At 37.6% G+C, this 24,692-nt stretch overlaps 1 protein-coding gene across 1 annotated transcript in view; it reads left to right on the top strand.

The window, feature by feature from the left end:
* Nucleotides 1-460: 460 nt before the first annotated feature.
* FEZ2 (fasciculation and elongation protein zeta 2) overlaps nt 461-24,692 on the top strand; it is a 29,499-nt gene continuing 5,267 nt past the window's right edge. The window contains 10 exon segments of the mRNA XM_040552439.1: nt 461-839; nt 2,411-2,519; nt 5,259-5,375; nt 7,127-7,186; nt 7,188-7,272; nt 10,719-10,987; nt 13,966-14,004; nt 14,006-14,047; nt 18,966-19,041; nt 22,371-22,436. Coding sequence (XP_040408373.1) covers nt 598-839; nt 2,411-2,519; nt 5,259-5,375; nt 7,127-7,186; nt 7,188-7,272; nt 10,719-10,987; nt 13,966-14,004; nt 14,006-14,047; nt 18,966-19,041; nt 22,371-22,436 — 1,105 coding nt within the window. The 5' untranslated portion in view covers nt 461-597.

Below are 24,692 nucleotides of genomic sequence, written 5' to 3' on the forward strand. Positions count from 1 at the left end.
TTAAGGAAAGGTTGGACCTGGTGCTTTGGGACATGGTTTAGTTAGGTGATAGTGGTAATACGGTGATGGTTGGACCAGATGATCTTGGAGCACTTTTCCAACCTTAATGATTCTGTGATTCTACACATCCGAAGTCCAACGATGAAATTAAGCAGCGACTGGCCATTTTTACTTTTTTACAAAAGTAGGACAGTGTCCCTTAAAACACCTCCGCTTCCGCCGACCGGCACCCGCAGGAGCTGCCACCTGCCCTGGAGGCGGATCCCTATCCCCACACCGCCTCAGGGTAGGCTACTAGGTGCGAAGGTCCCCGCCTCCAGCCCGGAGGGCAACGGGCACCGCGCCGGAGGTGACGGGCGGCCCCAGCGCCGCCGGTCGTGCCGTGCGCTGCCCCGCGACGCCGCCTTCCGCCGCCAACGGGTCGCGCGCGCCGCGCTCCGCCCCCTGCGGCCGTTGGGAGCGGCCGTTGGGCAGCCCTGTCCCGTCACGCGCCTCCTCCTTCCCCCTCCCGCCCCCGGAGCTGCGGGAGGCGCTGGGAGCGCGCACGGCCGGGGGCGCGCAGCCGGCGGCGGGAGGGGGGTGTCTCCAGGTGCCGCGATGGCGGCGGCGGCCTCGCAGCGGGACCCGGGCGACTGGCAGGACTTCTCCGGCTTCCAGCCCCCGCAGGCTGGCGGCGCTCCCGAGGCCGCCCGCGACAAAAGCGGCTGGGCCGGGGGGGATCTGGGGGCGAGGCTGTCCCTCTGCTTCCAGCCCCCGCAGGCCCGGGCTGGCGGCGGCGGCGGCGAGAGCCGCGTTCCGCTGCGGCCCCTCACGGAGCAGAGCGCCCTGCAGGACGACGAGTGAGTGCGGACGAGGGGACGGAGGGACGGACAGACAGACAGACAGACAGACAGAGGGGAGCGGCGGTGCCCGGGGAGGCCCGGCCCGGCCTGAGGGGACAGCGGGGACGTGGGGCTGGCAGGGCAGGGCGCTCTGCGGCTCGTCCTGGCCTCGGGGCCCGGCCTTGCCGCTGCCTTGGGAGGGAGCCCTTTGGTTTTGGGTCCTGGAGCCGCCTGTGCCTGCGGCCCCGTGGGTGGGTGTCCCTCGCCCCAGACGGGACCGCTCCGGCAGGCGGAGCGGCTGGCGGTGCTGTGCCTTCGGCTGCTTGCCGCCCGCCCGCTGCTCTGCTTCACCGCTGGGGGCTGAACGGGGGAGGGATGGAAAGCAGGTAGAGGACGGGATCGCCGAGTTGCGACTGTGATAATTGCTGTCTACCCCCAGCAATAGACCACTTCTGACCTCTGCTGCCTTCCTGTTTTTATTTTACTAGTACTTATATTCTCTTTTATAGTAAATTTCACTGTTAGCTTGTCTTCATTATACAATCATAGAATCATTAGAAACACTGTCTTCATTATACAGTCACACTGCAGCTTTTCTGTTACTTTGAGGTAACTAAATTATATGTCTCGTTCCAAGAAAAGGGTGGAAAAAAAAAAAGCCACTCAGCAAATGACTGGGTGTCTGGTATAAACAGTGAGGTAAGTACACAGAGCTGTGAATCAGAGATGTTGTACAGCAGGAGACTCTGTCTGCCCTTCTGTCTCTGGCTCAGGCATTCCTCTGACCTCCTGTGATCCTAGCTAGGCAACCGCTCCAAACACGCATCAACAGCGTGTTGCTGTTGGCAGGGTTAGAGGCAGGGTTTGTTAGCTGACTTGAGATGACCTTCTGATGGGGCTGCTCAGTTTCAAAATCTCAACTGGTGTACCAGAACAGGATGGCATTTGCAAGCCTAGAGTCCATTGTATACTGTAGACATGATTAAGATCAACTGTGAACAAGAGTGATGGACTGGGATCAGCGAGAGTAGTTCTAGATAAAACAAAATTACTGTAAAATTTTAGCATAAGTTCTGCATGTTCATTATTCAGTGATAAACAGAGAGAGGGAAAAAAAGTATGATAAAAGTAGCTAAAGCAAGCCATAAAAATAGAAGTTTGGCTCAGATGTTGCTATTCAGCTAGTTGCTATTCTGCTAATTCCCAATTTTAAATCGCAAAATGCGAGGAAAACGAGAGCAACACTAGGAAAAGAATTTATAGCTGAGATCAAATTTCCTTAGGGGAGGGTTTGCCCACTCCCCAGGAAGATTTTGAGTATAGTTATATAATTAGCAATGAGGCTGTCTCTTTGTTACCTTGCTTTATATTACTGCTGTGCATAAATTTTACATTTAAAATGAGAACTAAATGGGGTTTATTAAAAACCATTGTCACTTGACTTCAGAACTTGATAAAAAATATTGTCAGTAACTTGCAGATGAATGTTTAGTAGTCATTGATTGAAATATATTATCATTACAGATACGGTTACTGCCGATCAGTTATTGTTTTAAGTTCTGCATCTTCATTTTTATTCTTCTCTCCAGGATCTGGAATGCCTTGACTGATAATTATGGTAATGTAATGCCAGTTGACTGGAAATCTTCCCACACCAGAGCTTTGCACTTGCCAACGCTGAATCTTTCAGAAAAAGGGGTAAGTTCTGATCAGTAAAAATACCCCTTCTTGGATCTTTTATACTCAGCTGGAAAATAAAGCAATTTGCTTTTGTATAAAGGAGTGTTGCTATTAAATAGCTTAAAATATTTTGCTTGACATTAGACATGAGGTTTTTAAAAAAACTAATAGACAAACAGTCATTGATGTATGTTTGCTTCTGTTTGGGTTGGAATAATACAGGGTTAGATGGATGTTTATTAGAGGCCAACGTTAATTAGATCAGAGCATGAGAGGTAACATTTATGTGGAATGATTTCTCATCTTTCTCCTATCTGTTTTATCTTGAACAGTGTTCTGGGTAAGGGAGGAGAAAAGGGAGTATTCTGATTTAGTAAATCCATTGTGGACTTTTTCAAAGTTGATCTCATTCTGCAGTCAGGTGGAGACTGAAGTAGATTCTTTAACAGAAAAGACAACCCAGGCGTCACTGAAATGTAATGCTTTGTTTTGTTTTTCTTATTTAACAAGTGAAATGGTTTTCTAGAGAAAGAAGAGCTTGAGCAATGTTTATAGAAGGGTTTGTCCTCTGATCTTCTTAAAAGTGGATTAAAACACTTTGGTAAGAAAAGCTAGGAAGAGTTCTCATCTCTCAGGTCTTCTGAGGAAATGAGTTGTTTATCTTTAAACGTGGTGAAGTTGAATTATGTTGTAAAAATACCTTGGTGTGTAACGTGAGAATAGATTAATGCTTTGATTTCGATTAGAAATCGACAGCTATATTTTACTATAACAGCAGTAGTTACTGTTCTGGTGAAAAGGATATCAGAAGAAAACTGACTCTTAGGAGTTCTTCAGGGGAAGATGGCAATGTGGAACTCACTTTGTCTTTCTCTGAGTCTGATGATCATCTCTTGATTTTGAATTGTGTTTATTCTAATTTTTATTAATAGAGTGCTCAGATTGTCTAAGTGGTTTCGGAGTAATTAGATCCTTACATTTAAAGTTAAAATCAATTGCATCCCCATGTGCTGTAATTGTATTATGTGACTGAAAAGATGGACTGAAAGACTGATGGCCTTCTTGATAAGGAACTAGTTACAATATAAAATATTTAATATATTTTTTGTAAATTTTGTGGGAAATTATGATGGAACTACATGAGTGTAAAGTTGGTTTGATGAATTAGAAAGAATCTTAGGTATGCTGCCGGTAGAGGAAATTTTAGTTTATGAATTAAATATAGCTCAAGTTTTTTCAGCTTTCACTCCACCTGGCATGTTTTTTGATGTGTAAATCCCATCTGTTTGGAAGCATTCAGCACGCTTTTTTTTTTTCTACTTGTCTGTTTCAGCAGTATTTCTGGATATATGACAGCACATATGGGCCAGCTAGTAGCTTGTTTTAACTTCCTTACACTGAATGCTAACAGTTAAGCAACATTTCCTTGATGCATTTGAAACTAATAATATGCCATTGGACTTGTGCTTGAGGTATTTCTCTTCCTGTTCTAGGAAGAAAAAACGTCAGGTGAATGAGGCTGATTCATCAGATCTTTGTTGGTTGACATCACAGACCTGTGAATATTTTTGTATGGCTCTGACAGTGAAAGGAGCAGCTAGGTGGAAGTCTTGTACAGCGGTACAAGGAACAGGATTGCACAATTGCTTGTTTAGAATATTTGTTAGATTACTTTTAGACAGATCTTTCCCTCAATTGCAAAAAACGTTACTGCCAGCACAATGAGTATGAGTGTGAGGACAGAAACAGGCATGGAGAGTGGCTGGGTGGTCCTTTGGGCATCAGCTGTAGCTTGGGCTGGTTTAGGTAGTTTATTAGCCTATATTATCAGAATATATTCTAGTAGTCTTTCACGGTATTGTTTCTGGTGATGGCAGGAAGGAGGAACTGACCTCCTTCTAGCTATGATGTTATCCTTGCTTACTATCTCATAGTTGTTAACCATTTCAGGACTGCAGACATTAAAGAATGACAAAACTTAAATGTATCCACATGGTAGGTGAACAAAGATTCTTAGTGGAGCCCTGTCACTGCATTGTTATTCCAGATTCTGGACAAAATTGGACATCTGACTTCCTTCTGATGTCTGAAGGAATACAAAGTGTGTGTTTTCGGATGACTTTAGCTTTTCTAGGCTGGTTTGGCTGGAATCCAGTAACAGATAAAATGCAGAAAAAACAAACCACTTTGTAAATAAGCTGTAATATGTCAGTGGGAGAGTAAAATATACCTGACTGATTAAGGCGCAGACTTAAATAAACATGTTCTATTTCTAAAACAACAAAAAAAAGTTTATTTCATTATGTGAAAAAGTAGAACTGTAAAAGCACACAAAATAACAGATTTGTGTAATATTAGATATACATGTAGCTTTCCTCCCCCACACTGAAACCTGTGTCTTCGTTTAAGACAACTGCCTGATTTAAATACCTACATTGGATTGACAGCTTTCCCTGGAAATAAATGTGTGTCGTTGTGTACAAGGTCTTTAAATGCTGAGGGTTTTTTCATCTTTCAAAAGTGACAGCTATTTTAACTTTCTACATTTACAGTTTTGATTTCAGTTATTAAGGCATTTCAGTTTCCAGGTACTTGACAGCAAGAATCACTGATTCCATTATTACGGGCAAGGAATATGTTTTGTTTGTGTGAAACTCAGTATTAGATTCCCTTTTTTATTTGTATACACATATTTATACATATAAATGTGCATGTGTGTTAGATTTATATAAAAATACAAATTTTCATGCTTTCTAGGTAAATGATAACTTAAACCTTGACCTGTCAGATGACGAAGAGCTGAGGGAACAGTTGGATATGCATTCTATCATTGTTTCCTGCATCAATGACGAACCACTATTCACAGCAGAACAGGTAAAGTGTTCAGCAAAGACACTGTTGTTCTTGTAGTACTTTCTTTTCGTCTGTAGTTATCTTTTTGTTCTTCTTCCTTGCTGTTTACAATGGCTAAGCTTCTTAATTGTTCTTTTATTAGAGTTGTAATAATGTGTGAGATACTGTTACATCATTCAGATTTGAAAAACTTCTGGTTCTTCAGGTGATGTTGATAGTCAGGGTTTTTGAAATCTTTATACCCTTCTTATCATGAATTAGTCAGAAATACTACTAAACTAAATATATGGATTAAGAAGCCAAAATATTTTCAAAATGGTGGTATTGTTATGATGTTTGTAGTTTTCCGGCCTGACAGCATGGACATTCATATCCACATATGGCTTTGCGGTTACTGAGAATTCTCTGAAGCTTTTGCCTAATGTGAGGGCAGATCAACACTTTTTCTACTAAGCATTTGAATTACTTGGTGACTGAAGGCTTCTGTTACAAATCCACAGTTTTAAGCTCTCTTGAGAATTGCTCTTTTGAGTGAGGTTAATGTCTGTCCACTAAGATCCTGCTTAAGTAAGCAAATGCAAGAGTGGATGTTCTTGTTATTTCAGTGGTTATCTTTGAATTCTCATGAGCATGGTTACTGAGAGTACAAGAGCTGGGATTGCTTGAGCTGTCTTGGCTCTTTTTTTACTGCGAGGTGGATCTGAACAATGTCTATAGCTGTTAAACTTGCAGAATTTGATCTGTTATTTATTCAGCTAATAATTTAGCCTGTAGACATACTTTTCAGTATAAAAATGAACATAAGTTCTTTACGTGCGGGATTTCTGTTCTTACGCTTTCTGTCTGGCTCAGATCTTATCCCTAGGGAAGGGAATCAGCTTCAGGTTATGATGGATCAGTTCATAAAACTTCACATAAGCACAGCAGATTATCAGGTTATTCAGAACTTGTTTTGGCTGACATTTTCATTTTGTCTGGAAGCAATTTCGTATTAATGGTAAAACAATTATGAGAACAATAAACTAATACCGATCTGAATGAACAAATAATATGCCCTATAGTATAAAGAAAAAAAATAATAAAGAGGATGTAGTTTGGATGGCTCTGAGGAAATATTAGTACTATTTCTTCTGATAGTCATATCATGGGACTCTTCCATTCTGATCTAAGTACCAGATTAGCAGGAAGATTTTGTCATGTTGGAGGAGATGGAGAGAAAAATACTCAGACTTTAAAGAGCTGAGAACAGAGAATTCCATTTGTAGTAGATGGCTTTGTTTGATGTTTTTTAATGTCATCTTTGTTCCATTTACACTGAATTTTCTGTAAAAGAGGCATCCATAAAAGGACACAACAGTTTTGCTTAGAAAGTATAGTGAAATTTGGGGGTATAAAAAAAAATGTAATTGACTTTGTTTTGTTTTTCCTTCAACTGAATACTCTGGAAAGATAGTCCAGCTTGCTTATTCCAGTTCAATTCTCTTAGGCAGAACCCTGTGTACCTTCGTATGGAAATAGCTGTATGGTTTCAACACACCGCTTGTAGTGAGATCACCAAAACACCAGGAAAAGATAGTCTCAGAGAATGAGGAGGAAATATCAATATGATTTTGTTTGTTCTTCTGAATCCAGTCTCAGTATTAGTTTTGTCCAGCAACATCTGTGCTAATTGAAAGTAAAAAAATACTTAAGCTCTTAATAGATTTGCTTCAAATTGCAGGCTGTTTCTCTTCTTGCAGTGAGGATTTTCTTAAGGATTTTCTTTTTTGAAGGTGATTGAAGAAATAGAGGAAATGATGCAGGAATCACCTGATCCAGAAGATGATGAAACGCCCCACTCAATCCGATCGTCTCTCCTTACTTTCCCAGGAAATTCAGACACTCAAGAGATCCAGTACAAACAACAGCTATGAAGAGAGTAAGTGATGTTTATTTAGTATTTTGTTCTTATGTCTATTGAAAATACTTTAATGGGTAAGATTGCCATGTACTTGATCTATAGTGACTTATTCTTACGAAATTTCTGCATCCAACAATATTTTCAAAATGTTTAAATTCTCCCAAAAGGAGAAACTAGAATTAGAACATTAATAGAAGACTTTTCGTAATTTAGGATAAAATAAAACTTTATAACATTTATAATATACTGAAGCTTGATTCACTGTGATGAGAGCCTTTCATAGATAATGTGAGAAGCGTGTTATTTTTATTAAACTTTATTAAATTATATTCTGAAACGAAATGCTTTCTTGAAGCCACTGTGCTATTGGTGTTTAATGAGATGAGCTAAAGCTCCTGAAAGCTATGTGGTAGGTAAAAGAAAGTGGTGTTTCTTTGGTACTGTTTCAGTCACTGCAACTTACCTTGATACATAGTAACACTGAAATGAAGAAACGATTGCTTTTTTCCTACCTAAAGCCATGACCATTTCTCTCTCCACCCTTTCCATTCCTCTTCAGAAAACTTAAGAATTAAAAAACTTTGTGTTATCTTCTACACAGAGGAAATAATCTGCTCTTCCTTTTATAAAAGAAGTAATTACATATATAGCTTAAGTGTAATATTTGGATTTGTTTGCGAAAAAAAACTGTGATTAATCAATTTCATGATGGAAATTTGTTTCGTCTGCTTATTTGTCAAAATCTATTTTAGAAGGTGATAGGAACGCATCTGCTAGCACATCCTACTACTCTGTGACCTTTTAAAAGTTTGGTGCTTTCTTTCCTGTAGTCTGGGTCAGCAGTATAAATTCTACAAGTGATTCAGAAACTGGCTGACCTTCTGTGACATGACTTACAGTTTCTGCTACATTTCAGATTTATGGAGGAGATTCCATTTTCATGGTTGGACTCATAGCTGTCTTAACACATAAATTTCAGGAATGTGAAAGCAAAGTGTATCTTGTTCAGCAGGGCTTCCTGCTCTTCTGACAGTTCCATATGTCCTTAGGTTTGGAGTTAATCAAGCTTGCTTTCTATTCCATATCATATTTATTTTGCTTTGCCTCAGGAGCTCATCTTCTCTGTTGCATCTTTATGGATTAAAGGTCAGCCTTGACCAAATAATTCCTTGAGTTACTTTGGCAGATAATTTAACTTTGCTTCATCAGTTTCTCAGAATCTGTTTTCACATCTCTCAGATCACTGTTTTAGGGAAAGCTCTTGCTACCTTTTTTATGTACGAAGTCACTTCAGAATTAGTCTGCATATCTCCAAATTTCTTGCAGGTTTTTCCTGGAAACTGAGTATGTCTTTTGTAGGACAAGTCAGAGGTGTTATTCTTTAGGTCTGAGAGAAAGAAATCAAAGTTTGTATTTGCTCTTTTCTTGGGGAAAGACTTGTATTAAGACAGTCCAAAAATAGAAAGTTACGATTCTGGTTACACAGATTAGTCCCCTAGTGTACAAATCTAAGATTTAGTCCAGGTAGTCTACTGAATTTGAATTATTCTGTTTTCACTCACCCGTATCAGGTGAGTAATTTCTATGTAGCACCTCTGTAGCCTTTGATCATGACAACTGATCAATCATAAGTCAGGATTACAGTTGAATAATCTGTCCCTCTCTTTTGGGTTTGAACAATTGGTTTTAGGCTGTGAAGCTGGTTCTTAAGTGTTGGAACCTCACTGGTGTTCTCACTGTTCTTTTTTCATGAAATAAAACAGTGGTGCAACCGATGTTTTAATCCTGTCCTCTGTACTGAATGCATATTACATTTAGTCATATAATTTTTTTCTCAATTTCACAGACTGTAGGGCCTATTATGTCTTTTGCGCACCCATACACCAGAAAATCCTGTATCTACCTTTTTTCTCCTGCTTATGTTTGAGTTGATGTTGCTATTTGCAAGTACTGACAAGCATAGTTGACTTTGCAAAAAGTTGGTGCTGTGCTAAGACCTACTGTGGTATGCAATGACTGCGAACACAGCTGAGATGCTGTTAGGCACAGAGGCTATCACCCGCACGCTGCATGCTTAGAATAGTTTAAGCAACAGCTTAAACAGGTGGTAGACAGTTCAAACTACTTGAAACTTAGAGCCTTTAGCACACTGTACTGTCATAGTATTCTAGCAGAGTTTAAGGCCTTAAGCTACCCCCCCCAAAAAATGTCTCATTGCCGGAGAATTGCCCTAACAGGTTTTGTCGCGTCTCCTTTGGTAAGGGAAAAGGAGCTTTCTCCAATTAGTTTTCCCTGCTGTAATTTAAGAGAGAGAAAAACATTTCACCTACTACCTTTTTTAATGCTTTTTTTTCTGAGAGCTATACTTTATTGTAGTTCCTGGGCTTATCTGTATTTTTCAACACTTGCCCATGAGCACTTTTCCTTACAACAGTTTTTTTGAACATAAAATTTGAACATAACCAAATAATTGCAAACACCTATGCAGTGTCTTTAAATAGATTGTACTCTTCAGTTTAACCAGGACTATCTATTGTTCAAATGCCAATGAAAATGATGTCCTTTGACACAGCATCTGGGACTTAATAGTTCCCTACGTACGCCATATGTAGTTGGAGGAGCGAGTACCCAAGCAAGCCTCAGAAGATTCTTCGTGGTCCTAATTCACTGTCTGTAGTGTGTTACTAAATGGTATCTTTAAAATGCAAAGCTCAAGGGTTTGTTTTTGTTTCTAAACCATCATTTTACAGGCTTCTGGTGTAGCTTTGACCAATGCAGACTCGTGCTTTCTCAAAACTACTAGTACTTATTTTTGCTTGAAATGAACCTGTCAGCCTCTTTTGATCTAGGCCCTTGTTTCAGGTGATACAAGGCCATGCTTTGATTACAATCCCCAGACAAAGAAAACTTGGAGGTTTCTTGTTTTTTTTTTTTTTTTTTTTTTTACTACTAAAGGCATCTAAAGAGCTTATTGTAAAAGTTTGATCTTTTATTAATATGCTTGCACACCTTACCAATATCCCTAAGAAGATTCCCTCACAGAGTGTTTACAGTTTCTGTATTATTGTATCCAAGGATTCCAGCAGTGTCAAACTGTTGATTTTTTTTGTAGGAAAATATGGAGATCTTTTATTTTGAACAGTGACTGCCAATGGAAAATAATAACAAAGATATTAGTATTGTAAGTTTAGTGCTTACTTCAGCTTCCTTAACTATGGCATTCCCTTTCTATTTGCAGATTGTCTCTAATTTCTCAGAAATAAACAGAAAGTTTAAAAATCGTATTGCTAATCCGGTTTCCTGTGTGATGAGTTTATTCCTTTAGGAATATTGTTTTGTTCTATGCAGTTTTAGAACTGAATTTTTTGTTTAGAAAAATTTCAGAGTGCTTTTTTCATGCAATCCTGAACATATTCATATGCTTAAAATCTTGACGGATTGCTTTTTATATGAACTATTTATAGGAGTAAAAAGATTGTCTGTTGCTGAGTTAAACGAACTGCTAGAAGAAATTGAGACTGCTATTAAGGATTATTCTGAGGAACTGGTACAGCAGTTGGCACTACGAGACGAGCTGGAGTTTGAGAAAGAAGTGAAAAACAGCTTCATTTCTGTCCTCATTGAAGTACAAAATAAACAGAGAGAGCACAAAGAGACGGCAAAGAAGAAAAAGAAGCTGAAAAATGGTAGCCCTCAGAATGGGAAACAAGAAAGAGGTCATATGCCTGGAACAGTAAGAATATTTTTATAACTGCTTATACATTCAAAATAACTTGTTTTTCTTTATGGAAAAGTATTAGTCCTAGATTAGAAGAAGATAACTGGTATACTTTCTTCCATGCATTCATTCACAGGTGTTTTTTTCCTCAAATTTGTATAAGGCATTAGTATACTATACTATACTCTTCTCATACTCAGAAAAGGAATTTTGATGTTTGCAAATTCGCCTGGAATCAAAATAACCTTCTTGCAAAAAATGTTGTCTTTTGATGTTCTGCTTTGTGTTCTATTATCAGACTAAGTAAATTTATTAATCTGTTTTGGTTTAGAGTGAATTTTAATATGTGTACTACTATTAGTCTTGTAGGACAATCAGTATTGTTATTGATGTAGCTGCTCAGATATTTATTAATCATGTTGATTTGGGGCTAGAAAAATAAGTCTTACCCTGCACCTCTGAACCCCGTGGTAAAGTTATCTCCAATGAGAGACAGCGTGAGGCCAACATTTAATGCAGATGTACATGGAGGAAGTAATTTGGTTTGTTCTTTGCGGAACATAGCAACAAAAGCAAAAACATCTTTCAAACTGAGTTTGAGTAATAGGAGGTAGAGAATGAGAAATTAGATCATTATCTCGTCAATGCAATTTTATCTGTCTTATCTGTCCAGCGTAATTTTACATGGGATGATGATGTTAGGATTTCTAAGCAATAGGATGTGGAAAATGTGCTTAATGCATGGGGTCTTGGCTAAATCCCAGAAAGAATGCTTCAGTTTTGCTTCAAAAGTTTCTTTTCAAACTTAAGTGATAAACATCTGTAATGAAACATTCTTCTTCAGAATTTATTTCTAAACTTATGAGAATAAGATAACTGCAATGTAACCCAAAGATAGTTCTGATCTTGTCTGAAAGGCAGGTCCTGACAGAAAACAGTCCTGACATTCATTCTGTTCTTGGACTGGTAGATCACTTTTTGTATTTTTTTTTTTTCACTTGTGGAAAGGGAAAGACAATGTGGACAGACTTTATTAAGCATTATATTAAGATCTAGGCAGTGTTTACTAAATTAAAATGTTTAGTTGATACACTTGCATCTGCACAAGGAATTCTACTAATCTTTATCACTTCTATAAGAGCATTTTATGTAAATTTGAAAATCTTTACTGACTCTAATCAAAAAGTCATCCTTTGTGTATACAGCTAAGTTTTAATGGAACTCTGAGAAGGAAAGTGTATGTCAGGAAAACAATACAGAATTTTCATCATTTTGGAAGAGCAAATTGAAACAGTTCAAATGTACTCCTTTTTGGTTCTCAGCCATGGAAGAGCAAAAAAGTGTTATTCTAACAAAAAAGAAAAGTACTTGGTTTTGAAACTTGAGTCAAGTGATTTATTACCTTAGTTAGTTTCAAGTTTAGAGTCCTGAATGATGCTTTCAAATATAAATGCACATGGTCCGGAAACAAGACACTCTCAAGTTGGTTGCTTCAAGATGTACATGTCCGATTGCTTCTGAGATGGGTTGAGCAAACTAGCTTCCAAATGAGACCGTAGGCTTAGTATGTGTGGTTCTTTTGAAAGCAGCTTCACTATTATTAATAGATTTGGGAACCTTCATCCAGAAGCAAAGGTTCAAGGTTCTTTCCTTCAACATTTTCTTTTTTAAGTGCAAAGAATGCACATACAAGTAATAGTATGTTCAGATGACCTTGTGAAGAAGAGTTTTTGTGAATAAAATTAATAATACATTCACTAAAACTATAATGAAGTCTCATTTAAATAACAGTACTTGGGAATAGGATTAAATTACTATATTCTGAGAAAATCAATTCTTCTGTAGATACTCTAGTTAGATTTTAATAATTACAGGTTAAAGTTCATTATTTTTGATACTGGCTATGGGTAAATTGCTTTCTCATACTTCCAAAACTTTGGCTTATTTCACAAGGGCAAGCTAGGGAGTAATTAAAATACTTAGGTCTTGAAGATACCAATTACTCTAAGCAGGATATCTTGGAAGAGTTAAGATAGCTTTTGGTAACATCTGTGTCTTTATTTACTGACCTCATTGTGCTTTAGAAAGCAAATGAATATGGTATTCCAGCACATTTTATTCCCCCTCTTCATAAAGATACACATTCAGATAAGTGTGCTGAAGCGTGCACATCATACTGCTCTCTGTCAACAGCTTGGCAGTTTCTTCTTTTTATATTCTTGCCAGTTGCTGAATGTTATATTTAACTTTAAACATTAAAGTTGTTCTTTTTTACTTGTCTTCTTCTGCAAGGAAAAAATTACGAAGTGCAAGAGGAAAATTGTGGTTGGATTGTATATCAATTTTCCTTCAACTGGATTCTATGTAATGGAGCTTGAAATTAAGATGGATGTTTTATGAACCAATTGTGTGTATTTTATCATATGACAAAAAATAGGGAATACAGTTGACAAATAATTGTTGCTTCAGTTGTGGAAAAGGAAGCATGAAGGCATAAATGTTTTAAAGAAGTAGAAACTGAAATGATTGCCTCTGAACAATATTTCTGATAGGTGCTTAAAATCTCAAAAAAAATGGTATCAGTAGTTTTAGAAGTATATTGCTCAAACACAAAATAAAGGAGATTGTACCATGAACTGAACTTGTACCATGAATTGAAGTTGAAAAAATATTGCTTTGTACATTTAAAAAGAAACAACGAACCTTAAAACACAAGTCTCAAATTTAAAAATAAAAAAAAGTCTGCAGTGTGAGGATTTGTTTAAATGTAATTAATGTTTTTATGTAGATATACATTATAGCTGATACTATTAGGTTTGCCTTTTATTAATAAAATCTTAGTGATGAATGAAAATCAGAATGTGCTGAAATACACCTTAGAGCTTGTCTTTGTCATTTGTCTTACTGGTATAGTCTTGATAATGCTGATTAATAGTCTTCTGAACTTTTCTCTGTCCCTTTTTTTTTCTCTGCCATGTTTTCACTACCTTTAGCGCTTCAGCATGGAAGGGATCTCAAATGTCATACAGAATGGGCTTCCGCCACACGTTTGGAAACTCGGGTGGAGAGAAACAGGTGCTGGGCTATCTCTATTTCCTATTCTTTGCCTGCACTTTTGGTAGGAGCAGAGATCTTGAAAATTGACAGTAGTTGAAGATAAATGCCAAGACAGAGGAATAGGGCAAAAACGTTGGCATCGTAGTCTTCTCCTGCCTCAGGACTCTGATCATGCCAACAGTCTCTCCTTCTTTTCTTCAACAGCTTGAGACAGTTCTGTCCTGATGCACTGAAATAATAACCCTTATTTGTATTTATTTGTTACGCCAGACTAAAAGTCTGTTTTGGCATAATGCATATTTCAGATATATTGCATGTCTGTAAAAAATCTAATATCCAGTAGAAGAATATATACGAAGTTAAAACACCATTTCAGCCTTCAGCGTTAAGAACTTTGGTAATGTCTACAATGGAATAAAAAATGTTTTTTTTCTTCTAATGTTCGGAGTTGATATGTTTAAAAACTGAGTAACATCTGCAAAATGCATGAACTATATTGTATGTCCTTTTGCCATTGAAAACTGCATGATGTTAAAAGCAGCCAAATGTATGCAATACAGATTACTGATATAAAAGCACATATGCCAAAGGCAGGTTTTCAATGACTATTTCAATGTTTGAAGGTTACAGCACAGCAACCCAGCTTCAGTGGGCATCACTGTAGATGTTACATGCACCTAAGTACTAAGATTTCTATTATTTATTCCATAATAATACTTACTCTATTACAGAACTGTAACATTTAGGTATTTAGCACACATTACAAAATGCTGGTATTTTGCATTATTTAACACATACCCGACTCATTATAGTTTGTGTAATTATGTAAGAGGGGCAAGTGAGATTTTTTTTTTTCTTCTTTGTGAGAAGTCCAAAGTCCATTCAGGCAACAAACTGACCAGCAGCTTAGGAGTCGTGACTGATTAAGCCTTTGTCTGGAAGGCTGGAGTATCTTGCAGATAGGTTCAGGAGGTTAGACAGCTCTGAAGTCATTCCTGAATCATGAGATTAAATCATGGATTTAGCCTCTTTCTCTAGCAAGGCATATATGTAAGAGATCATGAATGCATACGTAGATGCAGCTATTTATCATCTGCTTTGGGGATCTTGAACACATGCATAGAACTAACCCAACAGAATTTTATCACCTTACATTATCTCAATTCTGGTCATGTTATGGCTGTGCTGGGTTTTTTTGGTTTGTTTGTTTGTTTTTGTTTTTTTTTGCTATTGTTTGCTGTCTTCACCATTACTAATAAAGATACAGGTGAACAGCAGAATTTTAGCTATTTTAAATATAATATATTTTCCTGAAGTGAACATATGCAGCTGTGCTAGTCCCTCTTTGATTCTCAGACTTCTTCACCTTTTTTTCTTGGACTGCCTCCTAACTTTCTAAGCACTAAGGATCTTATTCATTTATTTACAATGTCACTAATGGGTTAACGCTTCCAGTTTAACTTACTAATAATGTTCATCACAATGATTGTGCTTTTCCCCTGATTTATCTTGTACTATATCCTTGTTAGCTGGGATATATTTTGTTTTCCTTTCCCGCATCCTAAGCCAATCATGGAAATAACAAGAGCTTAAAATGAAAAACATGGAGAAGGTAGGAAAGTGTGATACCAGCTCTTTCCTGATTTAGTCCTGGAAGCCCATTTTTTATGGCATTTGTTTAAAGTCTGTTAATTGAGAGAGCTTTTTTCTTTAAATGCTTTCTAGGTAATGCTATGAAACTTTGCCTGCAGCTCCTGTGCTTGTAATGCCTATTGTGTTTTTCACTTGTTTGGTTTTTCTTGTCATTTTACCAAACTGCAGCCCCTGCTTTTAAAATGCTGGTGTCTTTTTCTTACTACAGCAAACTAGAAAGGAGAAAAAGTATCATTATATGCCCAAGAATGACTGAGTTTAATCTAATTCTGTTTAGTGCAGCTCTCAGAATATTTGAGTGGTTTTTCAGGGTTTTCGTTATAAACTCAAGTTCAGGGTGTTTTCTGCTAGTTGGGAGGAGTTAACTGTCTGGAGTTGTGCTGAATAAAAACATAAGGGTGGACAATTTCTTGTACGCCTTACAAGGTAGAAGTTCCTACCCATTCAATCACAGCATAAAGCTCCTGACGTGTTCAGTTATTTCAGAGTCTTCAGTCGTTTTGCCACCTTTAGTATTTTCTGGGTAGTACTACTCTGACAGGTAGGCAGGTACTTTCCTTTTTAAAACTTTAGTCTTCTTTTCTTCTTTTTGTCTTTGAGACCTGAGTAAAAATGACTTAGAATTTTTCAGCATCTTCACTGATGGTAGAGTTTAAAGAGAAAACTTCCAGTGAGAGCCACCAGTTCCCATCTGATAGTGCAGTTGGAGAAGAAAAAAAAAATAACTGCATAAAAAGCATCAAAATGTTGGCCAGTTCTTTCTGTGATCATATCTCCAGAAGGAATTTTAGGCTAGTCATCTTCATTTCATTTTCTAGGCATTTTGAACGTTTCTTATGTGTGGTTACAGATTACAGTGGGAATTGCTGCTTATTATATTGTCGAATCTGTGTCAAAAATGGTACAGGTCACAGTAGATTTAACACTTGGGCATGTCAGTAAGCTATGTCTTGAGACATTGTTTTTTTTTCCTTTTCAAAACATGTCATCCTCACACAGCAATTCAATGAATGAGTTTTAATAGTGCTGTCATAAAGGCTTACACCAGGAAAGTACTGGTGAGAGAAACAAGGTGATTTGGGGAAAATAAGAAACAATATTATTTGATCGTGATTCTCAATTGTAAAGGAAAATTGGTAGGTAGAGTTTACAGGGGAAGGAGAACAGGGGCTGTGTATTTGGGTCCAGTGAAACATTTCGCAGTAATTTGTTGGGTAGGTAAAGGGGTAGAACACTGCTTTATTCTGAAGGCTGGAAATGACAGCAAGAGATCTGATTTCTGAGTTGATTTATCTACTTTCGTCTCTGACATATGCAGATTTAACAGCCTGATATTTAGCTATTGATTTCTTACTTTTAAGAATGATGCAAATCTCTAATGCTACCTGTTTACATCTGCTGGAATAGAAGCTGGAAATTGCCTCTTGGGTGATTACTTTGGAAGCATTGCATACTTTCCTCTGCTGTGCAAGGTGGATGTGAGAAAATGCTAAGTAGTAGGGAAGGAGTAAAGTGCCCTGTGTTTGCATGAAGTTTCTGGTGAGGTGTCAGCACAGCCCATACAGTGTGCTCCATTAAGTTACACAGGAGCAAGTCTGTCCCGCTTTTAGGCAAAGGATATGCTTCGACATGAGGTGTGTGATCCCACTGGTTGTGGCTGGGTTTGGTGACATTAACGGTCCTTCTGCAAAGTAAACCTCTTCTCCAAAGCCCAAGTTACACTTGACCTCTTGCTGAAGTGCTGCTGCTGCTACAAAAGGAGACCTGGTATACGATGTCTTTTGTCACTGTTACATGGGAATCACATCTCTCAAATGAATGAGATTAAAGGTTGCTATATCCTCTACACGTATCTGTAACCCAGAAAAAGGTTCCAATTAAATTCTTAAAAATTGATTTGAGGGAGATTTCAGGAAGCTTTTTATTAGGAAAAATTCCAGTGATTTCAGTACTCTTGAAATGCAGACCTCTTTAAGAATATACATTATATAGGCTGCGTAAGTAGGATGTAGCCCTAAATTCAGTTAATAAAAGTTCTTAGAGCAACAGGGTACTTCAAGAATTTCAAAGGAAGTCTTGATTGTACTCCAGATACAAAAATCCTGAAAAAAAATATGAATTATATTTGTGAAAAGATGATGAGAATGAAAGCTTTCAATAAAGAGTAAACAGAAGAAGCATGGATGTTGGGTGATACTATCTGCAACGTACTTTACTATTAAAACTGAGGATTGAAATAAAAATCCAAATTACAGCTCTCATGTTTAATTAGGCTGCTCTGGTGCCTTTTGGTTGGAAGTATATAAGGTCAGAAGGTGAAAGGTGTCTGTGTTCATTTTCACCTAACTGTGGTGTAGACTATTTTACTTTGTGCAGAGGACAGATCACCTCAGAGCTGGGACCACTCAAGATCCTGGGAGTGTTCATGTATTTAGAGTTAAGTAGTCACTGGGAAATCCCTTGGCTGTTCTGAGACTGTTCAAGCACAGATATGCTGAGTGTGAAGAGTTTTTCCAAATACTTGTTAACACACTTGGATAAACCTTGAACACCTTATTCATGTATCCCCTGCAGCCTCATCAGTTGTGCTCTGGAATCCTTTAAAAAGCTGATGGAAAGCTGATGGCTGTCGGTTTCCCAAGTGATTTGAAGGCAACATAAATATTTACCTGGAAATATTGATTTATATTTTTAATTTTTTTTAATATACTTACTGGGAAGAACTACTTTTCTGATTTTTGATACGACTGGTGTTACTTGCTTATAATATATTATACAATGGTTTAGAAGCTCATGTGAATATTGTCCATCTGCATTTTGTAGTGTTGTTTGAGGGGAAGTGCTGAGGTGGTTGTTCTTCCAGGCTTTTGTAAGAAGTGCTTTAAATATATGAAGGACTTGGGGTTGACATCTGGAAAGCGGAGAGGAGAGATTTTTGCTATTAGGTTTTACTATTGCTGTGCTCTAGGTTCAGAGAAAGAAACCCAGGGATATTATATACAGCTTTTTTGTTTGTTGGATTTTTTTTTTTTATTTTGCTTGTTTGTTTAGTGTTTAGCTGCAGGGGTTTAAAGTGATGTTTATGTAATTTGGAAAAAAAAAATAGTTTGGCTTCTGTGATAATAGCTTTGGGGTATGAGAGGTAGAAATCATTTGTGAAATATGATCTTTTGAAAAGCTTTTATTTGTGGCTAGCATTTTAATAGCTACAGCATTCACAAAAGTCAAGTAACAGAAATAGCAATTAAAGGACTTTCAAGTAATTCTGTTTTTCATTTGACAGTATTTAACGACCGTCATTCCGTATGAGAAGAAGAATGGACCCCCATCTGTTGAGGATCTTCAAACGTTAACCAAAAGTGAGCATATGAAATTCCCCTCACTGATCTTGTCCTCCTTTTATTTTGAACCGTGGTTACTTCAACCAGTGAATCAGTTATTTATTTCCCCTCTCTCTCTATGGTATTTATGTAAATTTGCATGATTTTTAACCATGCATTTTGGCCAGTTTTTCCTCATCTTCTGAGGTCTTCTGAGCCTTCATAGAATATTGTTTTTCTAGCTATTTGCTGAAACCCTGAAGGCTTAAAAACTTGCATGTATCAGAAAGCAAAAGTTTGCATATTATTTCCACAAATGGAGCCTTATGGAAATACTTTACCATATGTCATGGAATTAACAGCAATGTCTTTCTGCTACCTTATAGAAACTGAAATACCCCTTTTTGTTTAAACTTGCTGAGGTTACTGTAGTGAATTTTAAAGAAAAAATTGAATGCTGGAACACTTACGATTAATAGTTCAATTGTACTTGATTGCCTTCAAGATAGCCTGCTTCTCTCTGTTGGTGATTTGGGGGGGGGAGTGGAGATTGGTTAATAAATGTTAGTAATTAGGAAGCGTAAACCAAGCCTGATTTTAAACAGTGTTCTAAATAGACCTTTCTTCCCATCTTTTTTAGGCCAGATTCTCAAAATTAATTATCAGTTCTAAGTCGTCTGTGTTTTACTCTAATTTAAATGAAAATTAAGTTTGTATCTTTAAAGATATATATATAGATATATATATATATATATATTTATTAAAGTGATTAAATGCAGCAGAGCTTCTCTGGGAATCAATGACATCTACTTCATTTGAGGTTTATAGGAACAGTTTAAAAACAGGTGGTAAAATGTCCTGATGTATTTGATAGAAGCATAGAATGGTTTGGGTTGGAAAGGACTCGGATCAGCTAGTCCCACCCTGCTATGGGCAGGGACTTCTTTCACTGTCAGGTTGCCCAAAGGTTGATCATATCACACTGCAGGGCTTTGAATCTAATGACATCTTAAGCTACTTTTCAGCTGCATAGGTGGATGAAGGATAGTGAGAAACTGGTTGTTCATTTCCTGGAAAGAGAAAATAAATATTGGAAAGCATTGTCCAAAGCTTTGTCCTATTCTGTAGTTACAAACACTCATGTCTTGCTTCATCATAAAAGTTGGAATAAAACACTCATCATATTTGGAGTTCAGGCTCACATGAAGAATTTGGAGCTTACGAAATTCTGCTATTCAGGATAATTCTGTACTCTGGTTCTTTCAGTCATGCCAAGAGCACTTAAAGAATTGTCATTGCTTTTGATTATGGAGTAGCAGACAAGCTTATATGTGTCAAGTTGCTTAATTTTGTGCCATTTTTAAATTTTGTACCATAAGCCAGCAGTAAAGATAATTCCTGACATTCTTACATGCGTACATACTTCTCAAACCATAAAAGATGTAGTACATAAAATTTGAATCTTCTTATTGAATACAATGATTGGTATTAAACTTAAATGAGAGAAATTACTGAATGGCTGAGGTTGGAGGGGAGCTTGGGACCCCCTGCTCAAGCAGGGCCACCTAGAACAGGTTACCCAGAACCATGTTCAGGTGGCTTTTGAAGATCCCCAAGGAGGGAGACTCTGCAACTTGCCCGGGCAACCCATGCCATTGCTCTGTTACCTGCACAGTAGAGAAACGTTTCCTGGCATTTAGATGGCACTTCCTGTGTTCCAGTGTGTGCCCATTGCCTCTTGTCCTGTCCCTGGGCACCACTGAAAAGAGCTCAGCTCCATCCCATTTGCATGATCCCTTCAGGGATTTAAATACACTGATGAGATCCTTCCCTGAGCCTTCAAATCTACAACAGGCAGTTACACTGGATTTCTGTTGTCTACCAGGAAGCTATTTAGTGTATTCTTTAAGAGTGTCTAGATGTCTAAATATGCAAGGGCTACTTAAGTCTTCAGTGTAGTCTTTACAGTAATTCTGTGAAAGTTACTGTTTGTAGCTAATAAGCAGCTATTGGAGAGAGTAAATTAATGAACTGTAGTATTTGTAAACTTTGAGTGGACAAGAGCTTTAAAAGCTTCAAAATAAGAATACTTTGAGGGAACTGAGAATTCTCTGAGGTAAATGCAGAATCCTCTTTGGTAAGAAAGAACCCAATGCCTCCTAAACATTTTTATTATTTAACTAAGGCAGTGTTTGTTTGCAGTGCACATCTACTAAATTCCTGAAAAAAGAACAGCTCTAAAAAGTAGGTAAAGCCATGAATCACTCTAACACGCATAGCCCTAGATAGTCTGATTTTCCTCATGTTTTGCAGATACAACCTTGGACAGGAAACTTTTCCATAAGCATAAAGGGGTATTTGGCACCTAAATCACATTCAGGGTTAGTTTCCTTTGAGTCTTTGAAAAGATCGGGAAAGATCTGTGGAACAAACTCCTTGTCATCTAGGAGAATATTTGTGTAATTTGCTTTAGAATGCTTCAGATATCTCACCCAGCTGCAATTCAGAGTCAAAGCTTAGAAAACGGTTTCCTTCTTCCTATTTTGAAGGAGATGGGGGTTTTAAGAAGGCAGCTTAGGCTAAACATATTAGATACCTAACCACATGCGAGTATTGTGTGACTCAGCACAAATATACACCTGTCATAAAACTTGTTCCTTCTTTTCATCCTTTAGTTTATCATTCCAACAGTTTCTCTGAGATTTGATTCTCTGGAACATTTTGATTAGAGACTGTGCCCTTCCCCGTGATTTAGTACAAACACTGTTATTTCTTCAGAAATACGCAAGGATGGACAGTTTAAATTTGTTACCAGTCTCAAAAAATGGCACGTAGACAGTATTCTAAGTGAACTCCAAATTCAGTCTTATTTATGATTTTTCAAGGCTACAGCTGTTAATGTTCACTGTTTTGGAGGGGGAGCTTTTTCAGCCAGTCATTTACAGCGGTGTTTCTCCAGAAAAATGGCGTTACTGCATTATTCCAGGTGAAGAATAGAAGGAGGAGAAATTAAGTATTTGAGCATGCTTTTTTACCTAAGATCTCCAGCCCTCCAGCAGTTGTTAGTATATTTCAGTTTTGAATATGGTGATTTTATTTAGGCAACATTTTTCATGGGGGTGTGCTTTTTTTGTTGTCATGACTGATGACATTGTAATTAATTAACCGTGTAAAATGGGTCTCTAGTATTCATTTATCGTGAAGTTCAGTGAGAATTACACAAGTGAAAGGTGGAGGGTTTTCTTGCAAGTATGATATGTAATACCTGTATGAGTAGTAGAAACAGCTTCACTGTTTTTTTGAGGAGTGTTGTCTTCAATTTATGACTAAATATCTGAAATGTTTTTTGTTTTGTTTTCATACTTCAGTCCTTCATGCCATGAAAGAGGATAGTGAGAAAGTGCCAGGCTTGTTAACAGACTATATTTTAAAGGGTGAGTATGTTTCCTAGCCAAGTATTTTTTTTTTTAAATGAACTTATTCAACATACAAGGTGCATTTGAAAAGATAGTTGTGCAGCAACCGTGAATTATGTTGCTCTTTTATCACACAAGGCTCTCATTATGTCAGGGGCTGGTGAGCATATAGTTCATAAATAAAAAGTGTTTCTTTTGTTCATGATAATACAATATAGCAAAGCATGTGATGTATGTTCAATAGCTGAATGACATCAGCAAGAGCAGAGTAATCTGGCTTAGAAAATTAAGTGGGTGTAGTTAAAAACCTGTGTTATACAGAATGTGAACTCAAACTATGTATCGTAATGCATTTGCTAAATTCAGTGCTTATGGATTTGTTTAAAAAAGTGTTACCTTCTGATCAATATTATTTTATTTTTTACATTTACGTGTTTAAACTTCTTCAACTTTTATTTAAAGTTTATTTAAAGTTTATGTAGTAATGGATTATTTTCCAGCCTCCAGTGCATTGTTTTTATTAACAGAATGCCAGACGTTGAAAATCATTGCTTGCTTTAGCTCTAAGGAGTTGTTCCAGGTAGTTTCCAGGACATTAAATGCTTTTCTTCTGAGATTTTTTGCCAAGATCTTAAAAATGTTTACATTCTTACTTAATCATTGGCATGTACGTGGTCCCATTTTCTTTAGTGTTTAAATACGCATCAAACTCCCAAGATCTAAACAAACAGGTGTACAGAAGGTATGACGGATGCCATTTTATTTGCCACCCAAGCGTATATAATGTTCTGTTTCAAGTTCATACATTGCAAAGTTTTTCATCTCTTTTGGTATCATGCTTTCCAAGTCTTGTTATTTTTTTTTTCAAATATAAAAATTTGACTTGATTTCTCCCATGTGTTTTTTAAAAGGTTTTTCTGTTTCTTACAAAGATGGTAACCACACATCTCAAAGAGATTTGAAAATACTTTCAGGTTAAAGTTGTGGATGAAATTTAGTGTGCTGTTGCTTCAGAAAACTGAAAAGAGAGCCACACAGTATTCTAGAAGCTTCCACAGACTTCCTGTTGAAAGAGGCTCATTTCTAATTTCTGTGTAGCATTGCAGAACTACATATGGAAAGAACGCTGAGGTCCTTTCAGTTGATTCCTTTGATTTCTCCATTGTTTACTTAGCCTTTCTAAAATCTTTCTTATGTTAGACATGTATTTGCTTATGAGCTGAGAGCCACTTCAGCTGAAGATTTTTTTTTGACGGTGATGGCACTAAGCTTTAGTTCTGTGAAGCAGAATTTTTGACCCAAGAGGATGACCTATTGGCAGTAATTAAAGCTGTTTGCTTTTCATCGTAATACATCTGGTAGAAACTGAATGGGTAGTGTTCATTACAGCATCTCCTCTTTTTAAAGAATGGCTATCTAGAAAAGCTTTTAAATTATTTGGATACTGAGAAGGAAATGGATGTCTTGGGAAACAGGAGTCTTTCTGCATAGAAGACTTGTAAAAACAGATTAGCTGGACATATGGCAGGATGATCTAAGAAGCTGATGCTGGGTTCATTCCCATTTCTGCATGCTCATGACTTCAAAGTCACCAGGAGTGTCGTACCAGCTAATTGCACCAATAACAAACGTCATGCTCACATTAAATGTGTTGGATCAAACAGTTCTTCGTATACTTTCAGGGAAGCACTGTTATCTCTAAATTGTAGAAACAAATGGTGGGAGTTTGAAGAGTAATCTCTCGCTCACATTACTCATACTGAAAGGAGGAGATGACTTCCCCTTGGCTACCGTGATTACTGAATTAAGTAATCAGGAGCTAAGGCTTTCTCACTCTTCTGGGGGTTTGTTTGCACAGTGGCCAACAGAGCTACTCAGCACAGAATCTTTCTTTCTGTCACTGTAGCCTTAACTGAGCTTTGTATTGCTATGTTTAGATTGTTAAATATTTCTAGCTCACCTGGCAGCATTGTATTATGATGTAGATGTATCCTGTAGAACTGGCAAAATCTTATAACTTCAGAAATAATTGGGATCTGTTTCTCTACTTTTTCTGCTGCTAATGCTTCTGGCGTGAAGCCTCACTGAGACTTCATACATGGAAGAGTACTTCCAGACACCTGCCTTTTGTCCAAAAGTTATGTTTAGAGCTTGTTAAAGGGAGATCAGATGATTCTAAAGAATCACTTGAAAGAACTTTCAGCTCAGCTTTTGTATCTGAAATTCCAGCCTATCCCCTGAATTTCAAGATAAAAGGAGTGACCTGCTTTTTCA

Source organism: Cygnus olor, chromosome 3 (assembly GCF_009769625.2).
Source record: "Cygnus olor isolate bCygOlo1 chromosome 3, bCygOlo1.pri.v2, whole genome shotgun sequence".
NCBI lineage: Eukaryota > Metazoa > Chordata > Aves > Anseriformes > Anatidae > Cygnus > Cygnus olor.